The 15,210-nt window shown below is 39.3% G+C and overlaps 1 protein-coding gene across 1 annotated transcript in view; it reads right to left on the bottom strand.

Moving 5' to 3' along the window:
* The window catches only part of ctnna2 (catenin (cadherin-associated protein), alpha 2), a 422,437-nt gene that overhangs the window by 239,686 nt on the left and 167,541 nt on the right, over positions 1-15,210 (bottom strand). Inside the window, 2 exon segments of the mRNA XM_034687997.1 lie at positions 573-724; positions 727-775. Coding sequence (XP_034543888.1) covers positions 573-724; positions 727-775 — 201 coding nt within the window.

The following is a 15,210-nucleotide window of genomic DNA, read 5'->3' as shown; positions in this document are numbered from 1 at the left end:
TAAGTCGTGTTTGCAAATTCAATGACGGCGTATCCAAAGTGCATCAACTCTTCCACTCATGCCAACACCAGCTCACCTCGCAGCCCACTATGCAACAAAAGGGTTTGTTGCAGTAGAATATAAATTGGATGTGTGTGATGATTAATCACTGTCTCAGCCAGTCTCATAACCTTTAAACAGCTCTGCCACTCACAGACACTTGCATGAGCAAATGTAAAAATGTGGGTTTCCAAATTGTGAAGTGTGCATTCTCTCAACGTGCCTAAACCAGATTTTCAGCAACTGTTTGCACTGCCCTTAAAGATGAAGTCCCATATTCAAAACCAAAGACATAATATTTGCTGAGTAATGCTGAGATTTACTTGAAAAGTACCTTGAGAGGGAACATATTATTCAGATGGTGTAGAGAAAAGACAGACCAAAGGGCTTGTTATGGAAGCAGTGTAGTCAGGAACTAGTGAAAGAAAACTGCACATCTGTGTCTGTATTCATGTTGTATGAGCCCCAATGGTGCACAAAAGCACACGTGCAGTTGCATTTAGCTAATAAGTATTAAATAACAGGAGACTTACATTGTTCATATACTCGCTCAACAAGTCTTGAAGGGCCTGTCGAACAGCGTTGCACTCAGCCACGATGCGTTCACGGCGGTCGTCACGTGTGCATGAAGAGTCGGCCATTAGTGCTGCTCCACTGATGATGCTTTCCAATCGCTCCTCCAAGAGGGCCGGAAACGAGCCTCGCTGAATGTCAGAGGGTCCAGGATGATCTTGTTCTGGAGGGCAAAAAGACAATAAAAGAGGTCAGGAGAGAATTGCAAAAAGCATCTGGGCTAAAGCATGACCTAAGTAAGTCCAACAGAGAATCTGTGAGATAAACTGTAAAACAAATTGTCAGAAACAGTTAGTCAAAGAGAAGATTTAGTGGTTGGTTAGGCACAGAAGAAAAAAAAGATAAAAAATTCAGGGCTCTGGCTGTATCATTGCATTTATGCATGTGATACAGTTTGGATTGAGGTAGAAGCAAAATAATATAATGCTGACACTGTGAAATGTATGCCCTCCATGAGTTGTTAAGGTGTGTTTCTCTGCTGAATTGTGACCAGATTAACTCAGGTCTAAGTATTGTATTTCATTGAGTGAATGGGGGACTTATTATATTACCATGACACCTTTGTCATAACAGATAGTAAGCTTGTTAGCATGACCAAGGCTGAAGCCAATATATTCTACCTTTGGGACTCTCATCTGAAGGCTCACTGTTTCAGTTTTCTCTCAATGTAGATATCAATAAAGTGCAACCCCACTCATCACATGGCTTCAACTTAATACAATATATAAATGGACTTTGAAAATACCATTAAGAAAAACTTCTTATAGGTACAGCATATTCTTATTATTACTATGATACAATACATAATTATATGGGGGAAAAGGAATTACATGCACAAATAAATGAAACCCTAAAGGTTATGAATAACTTTGCAATGTGAGGTGAGACATTTCAAGTAAAATAGTTATCTGAAAAAGGAATAATTGTTTTGTTTGAAACCCATTCAGGGAAAAATAGAAGTTCAACAAGAAAGTATAACTATTTTTTCCATGAAACTTACTGATACATAAAAAATACAATATTTCAGAAGTGCATTTAAGTCCAAAATTAAATTGCACTTGCTGTTGTAACCTGAAGCAGCTTCTAGTGTGTCTTAAGACTTTAAAATGTGTTTTGTTATTGCGATGTTGTTGTTTTTTTTTTTTCTACAGTGGTTGAGGTGTACAACAGATAACTACCAAAAATAGAAATAAAACCAGAGGTGCATAAGGAAAACACAGAGTAGCTTGACTTGAAAATAAAAAATTCAAAGTGATATTCAACCCAAGATCACCCAGGGCATTAAATATACTGTCTGCACACTTAGAAGGTTCTGGGCTGTCTGAGGTAGCAACGTGAAGAGAGGAGACATAGTCTTCATCACAGCTTTTCTAGCTTTTGAAACCTCAGACTCTTTTTATTATGGGTCTCTGAAATACAGTGTAATCTCATAGGAGAGTGCCCCCTCCCTATTTACAGTACTGGTAATGATTGTATACCTCTGCAGTGGGGAAATTACTGTATTTGTGGATATTATGCTTATATTTTTAAAATATACAGCACTTTCACACTGTTTTTCTCAGAGGCAAGGTCATGCAAGGCTCTGTGGATGTGCCAATCGAAAAGAGCATCTTGAGCATTTTGAGTACTGTACATTGCCCTGGCATGTTGATAGAATTCAGAAAGTAGAGTGTATGCAGCTGTTGTACTGACGTACAGGTTGTAATTTTCAGCTACCCAGCTGTGAGCGTTAATACAGTGTGTTCTGCAGAAAGCAACAGCTCATATTGATGTGACTCGCTGTTCTGTGTTAAACATTGCTCAGGTAAACATCTGAAAACATTACTCACGACTTGAGAGTGTTAGTGGAAGGTAGCAGGGGTATTCTGTATCTTTGTATGAGAATGCTAACGTTCATATGTTCTCTTTTGCACTCAGGTTCCATCCATACCTGGAGGCATGAATACAGTTTAGTTTCTATGATGATAATAGATTAGATATCGAGTAGGAATTAGGTTTAAGCATGGATATCATTCTTGCCTTCTGTGCCTATAAAGTGAATACTGCCGCAATAAAGCCATTCATTTTAATGTTACATTACCTTGATTGGTTCAATTTGGAGAGCTAGGAATACCAATGGATCAGTGAATAAAGACACTAATCTTTGAAGCAGAACAACAACATGTGCCTCCCATTTTCTCTAAACAGGGTTTAATCATATCCCTTACATCTATTCACAGGGGAGCATTTATTTAACAGCGCTTTTAGTTCAGTCTTTCCATCCTAAGGTTCAACAAAAGCAATTAAATAAGTGCTTTTAATGCTTCAGTGCTCACCCCAACCAAAGTTACATTTCAGTGTCAACTAAGCTGTAAATAAACAAAACACTCATCAATTACTCTGAGGGGGAAAAGCCTCAAGATGCAGCTCTGTGGAATACATGACGAGCTGTGTAAGTGTTGGGGAAATAATACAGTGCAAAGGTGCAGTGTTTTGGTCTCTCCTTAGCCAGTGTAATCCTGGGGCAGGGTGGCAGGCTGTCAAATGATGCATATTAACATGCAAGGTGAGAAAGTGTGCAAGCCTAACCTACTTTTCATCCACAGCTGGCAGGAAAGTGCACTAAATACAAGGTTGTGCAATGAAAACATATAAAAAAAAAAGGATGGGGAATGGAGAGGGAGTTTGGGGCTACAGAAAATATATAACAAAAACAAGTCAGGTGGAAGAGACTGAAAAATCAGACAGGGAAGATTTCCAACAGGGAAAAATGTAGAAGGAAGAAGGTAAATGTGGTTGAAAACCAATAACTTTATTAGATGTTTAGATATATTTATAGATTGTAAATGATGATCATACAGCAAGCAGGCAGCAACACTTAGAGGTTTAATTCAGGGTTTGAAGCTTTGTGTGCATTTTATATTTTCTAATATTTTTAGTGATTTTATCTGATGGGTTACATGTGTTGACTGTGGCAATCCTGTGGCAAGTATTAAGCTGTGCACATCTTTCAGTGTGCCTCCAGAGTTTGTTATTGAATGTGAATTTATTGCTTAATTAAAGGACTTAGCAGACATCTCTGGTCACGGGCACACACAGTCTTTTTCTCTTATCACAGTAATAACAGGGATACAGAGTGCATCAGTGGCGGTCTCAACCGGTTGTGATATAAAATATGGAGTCCGCCCAGTCCGAGACAAGACCGGGTAAAAGTCCTTTCGATTCCAAGAGGAGACTGAGACCTTAAATATGCGGTCTCAAGACCAAGACCGGTCTCAAGTACTACAACACTACCATCCACCCCATCTTGCTTATACTTAAGAGTGATACAGCAGAATTAGATCAATGTGCAAATCAGATTTTGATTAATTTGCTGTCTGAAAGCCAGAGATGCCAACATCAGGAATAAAAGCATATGCAGAAATATGAGTTGCCATAATCAATACATCAGTGAGCAGCTGATTTATTTATGTTTAGGCTGCTTTATAGTGAAGTATGAGGCCTTGTTTGGTTTCCTCGCTTCGTTCTCCCCGCCTGGGCATAAAACAATTTCTTAAGTGTTTTTGCATTGCACTTATTGTTAAAGTAATGTAGAGAATGTGAATGCTAAGGGTCTAGATGTTGTTTGTCTTTGTACCTGGATCATGAGGAGTTTTATTGAACTGACTATATAACGGGCCATTAAAACACATTTTACTTCTAGCATTAGTCATGTACTTGTCCACATTCTACAGAGAATTGATGTTTGGTTTTTAGTATTACTCTCTGATGTGAAGCTTCCAAAACAGGCCCTTATTATGTTGTCATTTTCAACCTATATGAATGTACAATTGGTTTAACATTAGAGGTACTCTTAAGGTGCATCACTCAGTGCAACCCACTGCATATGTCAAAACGGTTTATATCAGCAACTATTCAAGAAAAAAAAGTAAAGACAAAAGGAAGTGTCTGGACTGACATCATCGTAGTCTACTTGTTTTAAATTTCAACCTCCATTTTGTCATCATGTTTCATAACTTTCTTTGATACTTTTCTCATTTCTGTACGGATTTTGTAATTGTGTTGCAGTATTTCATAACCGAAAGTTAAAGGGATATGCATGAAATAAACACAAAAACATATTAGGGGGTGGGAGTATATTTAAAATAAGACAATTATATTTTAGTTCAGTAAAATGTACAGCAAGGCTCCATTAAAACCCCACCAGTAGGTAATTCCCACAATTTTTCCTTTGTAATGAAAGTAGAAAAGCATCGTCTAGTCTTTGTTCCTCTCCTTTTTTGTGAAATTGCAATCCTTATGTTGACGTCTTCATCCGAAATCAGAGCCTTATGAAGGCAAATAGGGACAATAGAGCTCAATACACTGTGGACCTCAACAAAGAAAGATGCAAAGAAGAAAAGAACATCAAGGGAAACTGAGAACATCCCTTGCTGTACTCGCTTGTTATTCCACACAGGATGTCAAGTTTGCAATTATCACTGGGCGTTGGGAATAGGCAGAGTAGAAAGAGAAGCAAATGCTCAGTTGACAAAGGCTGAGAGGTTTCAAGGTAATTGGCACTGGCTGAAGACATCCTCCAAGAGGCTTAAAAACGTGACTGATAGTGTCAGTCCCCTCAAAGAGTTTCATGGTGTTAGACTTATTTTTTTCTGCAGCTTTTTTGCTGTCTTTGAACTCATAATCAATGGCTTTGTTGTTTGCTTTTAAAGCCCACAGCAGCCAGTATTTGCGAAAGCACCTCTGACATTCACACAGTAAATAACACCATTGTTTAGAAGGTGGTAAAAAGCGGACGCATTTAAAGCCCATAAAGCCCAGAGCCTTATTATAAGCCTAAAACATCAGACTGCAACCTTAATACAATAAACTGAGGCACCTCACAATGACTTTTCACTTTGCAGATTACTCATTCATTCAATTTTCTCTACATTACACTAAGTCCAAAATTATCTGTTTAAATTGTTCATGAGGAATTTTCATTTTCAATCCTTCCCCTCTTCTAGCCGTTCACACAGCCGAGTCAGCTTCTGAGCAGTGTGAGTGACAAATGGGGATTTAGTGTATTGTTGGAGGATAATTCAGCAGAGCATATTTGCTGACACTGACTTTTGCAACCTTTCAAAGCAGCAAATCAAAACGGTAACATTTCAAACCCCCTTAAAGAAAAGAGCAAATTTCTCTTAGCAGAAAGCTGGGTCAAACATGCTCCACTTTTTGTAATGTACTATGCATGCTCAGTGAAATGTACTCCAACAAAATGATAATGATAAAAGTAACGGCCAGGTTGAGATTTCGGAACTGTTTCAGGGAAGATGTATTGTACTTCCACGATAGGTCGCCTGCCAAAGTAGTTGAACAGACCTGACCTGCAGGCTGATGAAAGAGTTAAGTTTCTTCCCGGAATTTTAGGCCAGGCTTGAAGCTTCAACATGAATGTTGATTTTGACAGCGTATCAGGACCACAGGCAATCTTATGTGTGCCCCACAAAGAGTGAGGTCATTGGTTTGGCCCCACTTTGGGGCATTAACCAGTGAGACAGGGGCACATGTCACATCAGCGCATTTCAAAAGTGCCCTCCAGGACTCTCCAATATTTGATGACAACTGTTTTGTCTCAGAGGGAAGTTTAACAAAGTCTTGAGCATAGCACTGGATGGCCCTGGTGGCCCTATTCCAGAGTTCAAGAGCTGTTTGGTTGTGACTTTTACGCTGTTTGACAATCTCTGCCCACACTGGCCCAGGAGGGGCATTAGTCATAACCCACTCCCTGATTGATTAACCTAATGAAGAGCGCCTGAGTGTCAGTGTTAAGAGTTTGGTCTTCTATTGTCACACATTGAAAGGAAACTTCAACAGCTCTAACAGGGCCAATTTGTGTGGGTGTGCTAAATAAAAGTGGATTAGTTCAGTTGCTTGAACACAGCTACTCAATAAGTCTATAAATGAGAGGGCTTGTGTGAGTGCATTTTCACTTTATCATATGATTGCCAACACAAGAATTTTTGGCAAATTGAATCAGTGTAGAAAAGCATGTTTCTGCTTCATGGAGCCTTGCAACAATTCACTGTGTTGCCAGATTTTGCAACGATTTGAAGTCAAAAATCCAAAGCCATCAAATATCATGGCAGCAGGAAATTTGTGTACATGGATATAACTTTATGGCTTGTTCATTACTGTGTTATACCCACAGGTACTTCTGTTTTAATATAAGCCCTCATGTGTTCAAACCAGTTCTCCATAGAAGTTAAACTAACCTGTTATAGGCTGGCCTGTAACCAACATTTACCTAAGAATAGTACTGCAGATGGTATTTAGCCAATGTACTTCTTGTCTTTCAGCCATTTCAACCTGCACCATGAAGATAAATAAGCAATGAATGAACATGTATCCTGATGTATACACTGTATTTTTCCAACCATCTATTATTCTGCATAGTGGACTTCTGGGGTACACTAAATATTTCAAGGCAAAGCCTGTATGTCTTTGGATCATTAAAATAAGTGCTGAACTGGATAGTGCTGAATGTTTTAAATGCAAAAATAATGGGATATTGGAGTAGAAAGACTTTAATATGTTCCATTCTTACAGTTTCATGTAGTGCTAGGGTCAAGTTAAGTACCAAGGGAAAGTTTAAGAAAAATTGCATGGCATATGATGGTAAAATGTTCTGTCCATAAGCCCGCTGGATCGATAGAAGAAGGAAAGAAAACCAGAACCACATGACCTTGTGGCCGACTTTAAATGCAACAGGTAGAGCTACAGAGAAAATTTAATTGGTAAGGATTTTAATAAGCAGGAGGAAGTCCATCAAATCACTTTATGAGATATAGAACCACAGCCTCTCACAAGACACAGCAAGTCCCTTAATTACCCTCCACACAGAAAACCTATCTGGCCTATCCTCAAAAAATGTCTACTTGTTATGTAAACTGAAAATTTGCCAGATAAAAAAAATGGGGTTTAATCCTTAATGAGGAATCCAGCCAGAATGAGCTTGAATATTATTTGACAATCCAGCTATGTAATTATTCAATCATAAAAATTATTCAACACAAAAAAAAAGCCAAAATAAAGAACATTGTGGTGCATAAAATTGGAACCCCAGAGGCATCAATTATCAATAAACAGTTCCTTTAGCTGGAGTCCATTGGTGGTTAAAAAGCACAGCATGCTTCTCCCTCCTTAATGAAAGTTCAAATTATCTTCTGTTTCGTTTGCCTTTTCCTTTGTTCTTCTATTCCAAGAGAAATGGGAAAAGAAAAGGTTTAAACCTTTGCCACTCAAACCAAAACCTTGGAAAGCTGAGAGATGCTTTAGCCCTCACAATCATACAGAAACATCAATTTTTAAATTACAATGTTTATTCATTTTAGTTAACAATATGCTTAAAAACTTGGAGAAAACACTTTGATGGTTTGGATTATTGATTGGATTTCACTGATTTGATTTGGGAAGCTGATTTTAAGAGCAAGAGTAGAGTGTGTTCAGAAATACAATCATTCTATTTTGACTGTATAGCTCAAATACTTTGCAAATTGTATAGAAATGATAAGCATTTTCAGAAATGTAATGATGGTGGTATGGTAAGAATTTCATTAATTAAAAAAAGAGTTGCAAAATATAGATAAAACAGAAGCCCAGGTACAACGGACTCAGTCTTCTATACTGTACATTGGCCTGACCTCACATGAAATATGAATCTTTACCTTGGAGGACTATGTTCATGCAAGTAATTGTCTTGTTTTGGCCCTTGGAGGACCGAATGAATTATTAAGGTAAGTGGTATTGTCGTTTTTGTTGCATCTTCATGTTGTGTCGTAAACATGCACTGCCATGAAATGTACTAAAATGTCCTGTGAATGGTAAATACACCACACAAATATTGCATTAAAAATCAAAAAGAGAAGCATTATTCAATATTTAATGAACTCAGGGGAAAGAGGGGCAAATTGGAGCAGAAAAAAAAGGAAAAGACACATGCATTAGTAAAATAGTGTAACCAGCAGGAAATCAAGCTAAAAGCGCAGCACTCCTAAAATAGTGAGTGCATGCCCCATTGAGTTCACCATGTCCAGTTTGAATACACTTACGTCGACGACTACCGCACACACACATACCAGACTTTTACACAGAAGCAAATTTGGAGCTAAAAACAAGGCTGGAATTACTCGTACACATGTTAATTAGAAGTGCACTTTAAAGGAAGACAAAAAGGCATCCCGACAGCCAACAGGGACGGATACAGTCAACATTCCGACTATTCTCCAGATGTTGTCAGCGTGTTTGAGGAATTACTCTATATGAGTTTTTTGAGCAGAGTTGTTTACTTGGAAATGAGGTGAAAGAGAGGGTAAAAATAGAGAAAGCCAGACATATCCAAAGATGTAAAAAAAAAAAAAAAAAAAAGCGCCCACGCAGAAACACATTCGCAAGACACACATTTTTAGAAGAAACAGTTCCCAGTGGTCAGGAAACTCTGATTAGTGATTTAGCTTAGATCCTGCTTGTGTAATTATGGCAAGTTTGAATGTGACCTGTCATGTGTATGCTTTGACTAAAGGGAGACATCACGGTTCTGCACATAATCAACATGATTAGGGTAATAAACAACACATCTTGGGTATAATCAACATTTCCAACATTACATCAACAAGTTCTGTTCTCTATGGGCAAAGTTTTTCTAAAATATGCCTGAAAGTCGTCATCAAATGCACGTTGTCTGAATGTTCGCATCTTCTGAGTTGTCAACATTCTCTTTTCGGTAACACTGTGCCTGGCTTGTTGCAAGTATAACTCATTCCCTTGGGTCTGCATAGCTTGACATCTCATCGCTGCTCCCCTCATTCCGTTTTTTATTTATTTATTTATTTGTCTTTGTATGTTTGCTCAAAAGTGAAACAGTGATGGCAGAAAAAATTACACTGCATTTCACAGCTGTTTTATTGTGTGTGTTTCATCTTCCTTCTCTAACACAGACGTATAAGCCTTAGCAGGTCTGAAGAAATGGGAGTGAGTCCTTCCACTTGTCTGCATCAAGCTTTGTTACCATGGCAACCTCTAAAACACTGCACCATCAAACAGTAAGATAAAAGCTTTTTCTTTTCTCGCTCTCTCTCTCTTCCTTAAGAAGCAAGCCAAGGTCACTTATCTTGAAACAAATGTATGCACATGCTATACGATGAAAAGGCAATCACGGAAACTATGTACTCTAAACTAATATGATCCCCAGCAGTGATGCTCATGATACCGGAGGTAAGATATAGCTTGTGTTGAAAACTGTGTAGGTTAAATTATGAGCGTGCGCCTGAATGTTTATTAATGCAGCAGATGCACATAGACAGAGTCATAAATCAAACTGTACTGTAGCATAATAAGGCCGACAAGGCTCCTCTCCTGCCCAGGTAATGGTAGCTGGAGCAGTGCCCGAGTGGTTGCCTCTGCCAGTAGATGGTGACTGTGGACTCACAGTAAGCTGCAGAGGGGGAGCAATGGGAGGAGGTTTTTTTTGGTGGGGGTGAATCAGTCGATGGAACTTTTCATCTCACCCTTTGATCTCAAGAAAAGTAGACACAAAATAAGCATTTAGTTTAAAATGTCAGTTGTGATGTTGTGAATATATTTATCAGAATATGCCTAGTTTGTCCGCCGTGTTTACCAAAAAAAGATGTTTTTTTTGTTTCATTAAACCAAGTGTACAATTTCTATGACCCTGTCATATTTTCTTAAGCAACATCCCCCATATTCCAAAATGCCAAACTGCTATTCAAGTGCTATTCAGCCAGAGTAAAATATATTTCATCATCACCCTGAGACTCTGCCTCAAAGTTACAACCCAATAAACTTCCTGGTTTATGTCTATGAGGCTGTCCGTCAACTGGTGATCATCTTGGCACATGGGCATATAATTGGATGACTTGTAGCATCTCTTTGCTGCCACTTAAATGGGTGTCACTCCCCCCCTCAACCTGCCTAACAATGGTTTCAAGGGCTTATCTATGAATCCTGAGGGCGCTCTTTGAGATGGATTTAATCCAGAAGCCTTAAACCCCATACCCCTTTTTTATGTTGGGTTTAATCTAAGATAAATTGCTGAAAATGTTAACATTTGTGGTTCTAGAATGAATACTGAACATGCACTTTGAAATTAAAGACATAACACTCATTTGACGATAGAAAAATTATCCCAAACCAAATTTCAAAATAGCTGAAATGGTAACACTGTCTAAAGTCAAACATTAAGTGAATTGTCACAGAGTAAAGGAATAGAATAATTTGAGTTTAACTGTGTTATATTTTATGATTTCCTTTACATTTAATTAGCTACCAAACAAGCCAGAACTACTCTCACAGATAGTCATTACACAGTAATGTCCAGTTGTTTTTTTGGGGGGAAAGGGACGCCATATGAGGGTCAACAGCAAAGGCACACCTGTCGTCTTACACGTTATCTCATTTGATGTGTTGGGGAGATAGGCCAAAATCGATGTTTCTGGGAGTCAGTCTGTTCTGCTTCGCCTCGGTTAACAGGGAATTGGCAAGTAACAGAAAATAACAACCCAGTTAAGACATGCAGGAACCAGTAGTAAAACTAATGTCTGTCAATTTGGAAAATACTTAAAGACGTTGTAAAGTTTGAGCAAAGCTAATGAGATATCCCACTGAGCATTCGATCTCAGACGGGCATTCGTTTGAATCTGCTTGTATTCACAGGTTTGTAGCTTCTTCTGTCCAAAGTACAGGAACAATTAGATCTCTTTTTTTCTGTGTCGGTTTAGTGCTTTCTATTTGTATAAGAATATCAAGTTGTTATCTTTAAAAATGTGTAAGATTTACTAGAATAGGTCATTTTCAGAAGCACCTCAGGAGAGAAATGTGTAACAGCTATTTACTACAACATTGATGCCAATCTGAGGGTTTTGTGTCCTTACGAGAGACTCATTGTTGGAAGTGTTGGTGATTATGTTTGCCTTCTAACAACAGCAAACAAAACTCAAAGCAATCAAGCACAAGGACAAAAAGCTGCAAATCAATCAGTGTGGTGAGATTCTGCAACAGTGCTGGAGGAGACGAGACGATTAACTGACCTCTAGCTCGGGTTTAGTGAGTCTGTTGCCCATAACATCTTGTTACAGAGAGAAATCCCCTCCCCTCACACTCAGAGCCAATCTCAAAATACCTGTGACAGTGGCCTTCACAGTAAAGCCGGGGCCAAGATGTCAGTAAGTGAAAGCAGCGATAGGGTCGAACCTGCCAGACACATGCTGCCTTCACAGAAGGAGCGGTGGGAAAATAAAGATAATGATATGATATTGCATTTTCTATTATCTCATTTAACAGTGTGACGGACCTCTCTTCACCAGCTCATTCACACCTGCAAAAGAACACCTGGGTGCTCTTCACACTTCAACTATTAAATGTAATTTTGAAGCCTTATCTTAACTATCTATCTATGAGAGTTAGGGATGGGTACGATTACTCGAGTACTCGCCGTTGACCCCATTATTCGAATAGCATTTTGTTACTCGCGCACTTGGCAAGATAACTTGAAATCATACTGCGTTACATGTGGACCATGTGCTTTTTGAAACGTTTGACTTCTCCGGCCACGGCTTCAGCTTTAGAACACACCGAGCCAGATTTCAGCAAAAACAACTGTTTAACGGCAGGCTACGGCAACACTTTAGGAACACGTTATTCAACCAAAAGCGAAAGCACAACAACACAGAACCGTCTGCGACACCTGCGGCATGTCAGTTTAAAAAAAGTAATGTCTGGAATTACTTCGAAAAAACAATGAAGTTAATGTGCAGTGCAAGATATGTGGCGTTAAACTTACATACCATAGAAATACTAGTTGATGCTTAACTACATACGCCTAAGCAAAAGGAGAAAACAGCGGAGACCGGTAACAGGCAGTCTCGCATCACGTCGTTTGCTCGCCCTGTTAGCACACGTCGTTGTGATGAAACCAGAGCGGAGAAGATTAGCCTGATAATACCCAAAATGGTAACTGGAGATATGCTCTCATTAAGTTTTGTGGAAGGAGAAGGCTTCAAAGAGCTGATCACGTTAGTCGAGCCGGAGTACAAGCTACCATCACAGAGAACAACAACTATGAGAGTGGAAAAGATGTCTGAAGAAAAGGCAGCAGAACTTACTACAATTCTGGTCTGGTAGGTCCGTGTCCGACGGACTTTTATTTACTTATTTTGTTTATGGTTAAAAAAAATAATAATTGCGAGTACTCGAGTAATCGTTCATTAGGAAATTAGAGTAATCGATTACAAGGATTACGGTAAATTCCCATCCCTAATGAGAGTTGGGTACGACATGTTTAAGAAAACTTGCAGTTTGCGGACGGTCTTTGTGTGGCTTGGATGAAGCTTGGCAGAGCTGAAATATGTTGTGCCATCATCAAGATGTAGAGGCTTGGAAGGAACTATTTCATCTTGAAGTTTTCAATTGTTGAAAATGATTATGGATGTTATGGTCAGAAAAGCTCTTGTACAATCAACAATTTTGATAGCTACAATCTCTCTTTACTAAAGTCTTAGTTTAACACACATGCAGCGGCTCAGTGACTTGCATGACATCGTGCCCTGCCTGCCTGGAGGCATCTCTGCGCTCCAGGCTTTAAAAGTCTGCACCATAATGAGGGGGATACTAGAAGGGAATGCATGATCTAGGAGCAAGAAGGGGAGCCGTCATCTGAGTGTGGGACATTAAAACAGGCAGATGTTGAAAGGCTGAGTTTTTGCACTGTGGTGAGGTCTGTATAGGGGCCATAGCAAATTCACAGTGCAGGTATAGTGTATGATATGCAGTTTATTCTTGGCTTAGGCCCTGACATCCTGTGGAGCTGTCATGGCTGTAAAAGGTAATTTCAAAGGTACAGGGACATGCTGGAAAACTGTGAGGATCTGCACTACTAACTAGCTCCCCACTCTCACAGTAAAAGCAACACACAATGCACCTTTAAGACCGACTGGACTAAAATTAGGTTAAGAAGTCACGACGCAGGTTCACAAGAGGGGTAATTTCACAATCAAGGCAGACCTGCAAACGCCAGCCCAATCCATTACAAACTATAATGCAAAACAATAAGGGGTAATCAGAATCCGACAATTGTATAAATTTGCATTTCATATTTAAATTTATGTTCATTAGCGTGTCCTCAGCTGAGAAGAAGAGGGTAGAAGAAGAAAGGAGGACATCACTTGTTACCAAATGGGAGCCTGAGCCTACCTTCACACACGTTCAGTAGCAGCGAGTCAAACCAATACCTCCTGTGTCTTCACAAAGATCGATCACAACCCTGGAAGGTGTCTGAACTTTGAAAGTGCCAGGAAGAAATTTCCCCGCACAGTAGACACTCCCTGGACCATTTATCTCCTGTTGTGCTATCACACATGCTTTACAGTCAATAAAGCTGCTAGAGCAGGACTGTGTGAATAACTGATAGACAGTTATGGGTTACGGGATCAAAGATTGATCTATCGCTGTGTTGATCTCGCTTTTTGATGGCCTGTTGTTGGGTTGAGATATCTATGAGCCAAGAGCCGTATGCATCAGCTACTCTTGAAACTTTGCATTGTTGTGACAGAAGTAATTTAGTTCTGTTGCATCTTTAGCCACACAAAACTGTGAAACACTGGAACCACTTAGCACATAAGACAAAGAGATGCCGGCGTATTTGTGCTAAAAACGACACTATTATAATATTATTGTAATGATTTTGAATGGCTCATCACATAATCAGACTGTGGTTCCTGAACCTGTCTCTCTGTAAACACAAGTGTTTGAAACTGCACCAAATGCAATCCCTAGAGGGACTTTTTCAGAGTAATAACAAGTCTAACTTCATTTATTTTTCTATTTTCTCTTTTCAAATGTATGACAAACTAAGCTGCACAGAAAGGAACATAAGTAAGGGAGAGAGAAGGAGCAACAGACACAGAGAGAGTGAGAGAAAGAGAGTGAGAGCTTAGACACAGTCATGTCAGAGAAAGCAGGCTAGAGGTTTTTACTAGCAAGCCCCAGGGCAGACTGGCAATCTGGAGTACTAGAACTTTTCCTGGTGTGTTGCTAACCTCTAGGCAAGTAGTGAGAGTGAGAGAAATAGGGAGAGAGAGAGGGAACAGGAATGAAAGCAGATCCAGAGTTAATGTTAGCGGTTTGCCTTTTCATCGTCAGACAGGTGTCAATCACTTTAAATGAGCTTCTCACTTTTTCATCACAGTCTCCTACTTGTGCATGGGCAGCAATGTCACGTCTTTTCTGCTTATGATGTGAAGTAAATACAGTAATTGGATACACGCTTCCCTCACTATACTACTACTGTGTCAGTGAGGTCCAACTGAAAGTGATTGTGCAGCTTCTAAGGGGTCAAGGGAACTTGTGGAAAAAGTATGTGTATATCCCAGTAAGCTGTTACTACTGACCGCTATATTAAGACAGACAAGAGAGGAGAGGGCAGAATAGGAATAGAGCACATAAGTCTGAGCTGATAGCAACAGCAGTTGGGAGTACAAATTAATGCTAAAAGCTATGAGTTCACGGTAAAGCTGAGGCGATTTGCCTACATTATTGCTTAATCATCAAAATATTTAGATGAGT

This window comes from Notolabrus celidotus, chromosome 7 (assembly GCF_009762535.1).
Source record: "Notolabrus celidotus isolate fNotCel1 chromosome 7, fNotCel1.pri, whole genome shotgun sequence".
In the NCBI taxonomy this organism is placed as follows: domain Eukaryota; kingdom Metazoa; phylum Chordata; class Actinopteri; order Labriformes; family Labridae; genus Notolabrus; species Notolabrus celidotus.
This window is presented reverse-complemented; position numbering and strand designations above follow the sequence as displayed.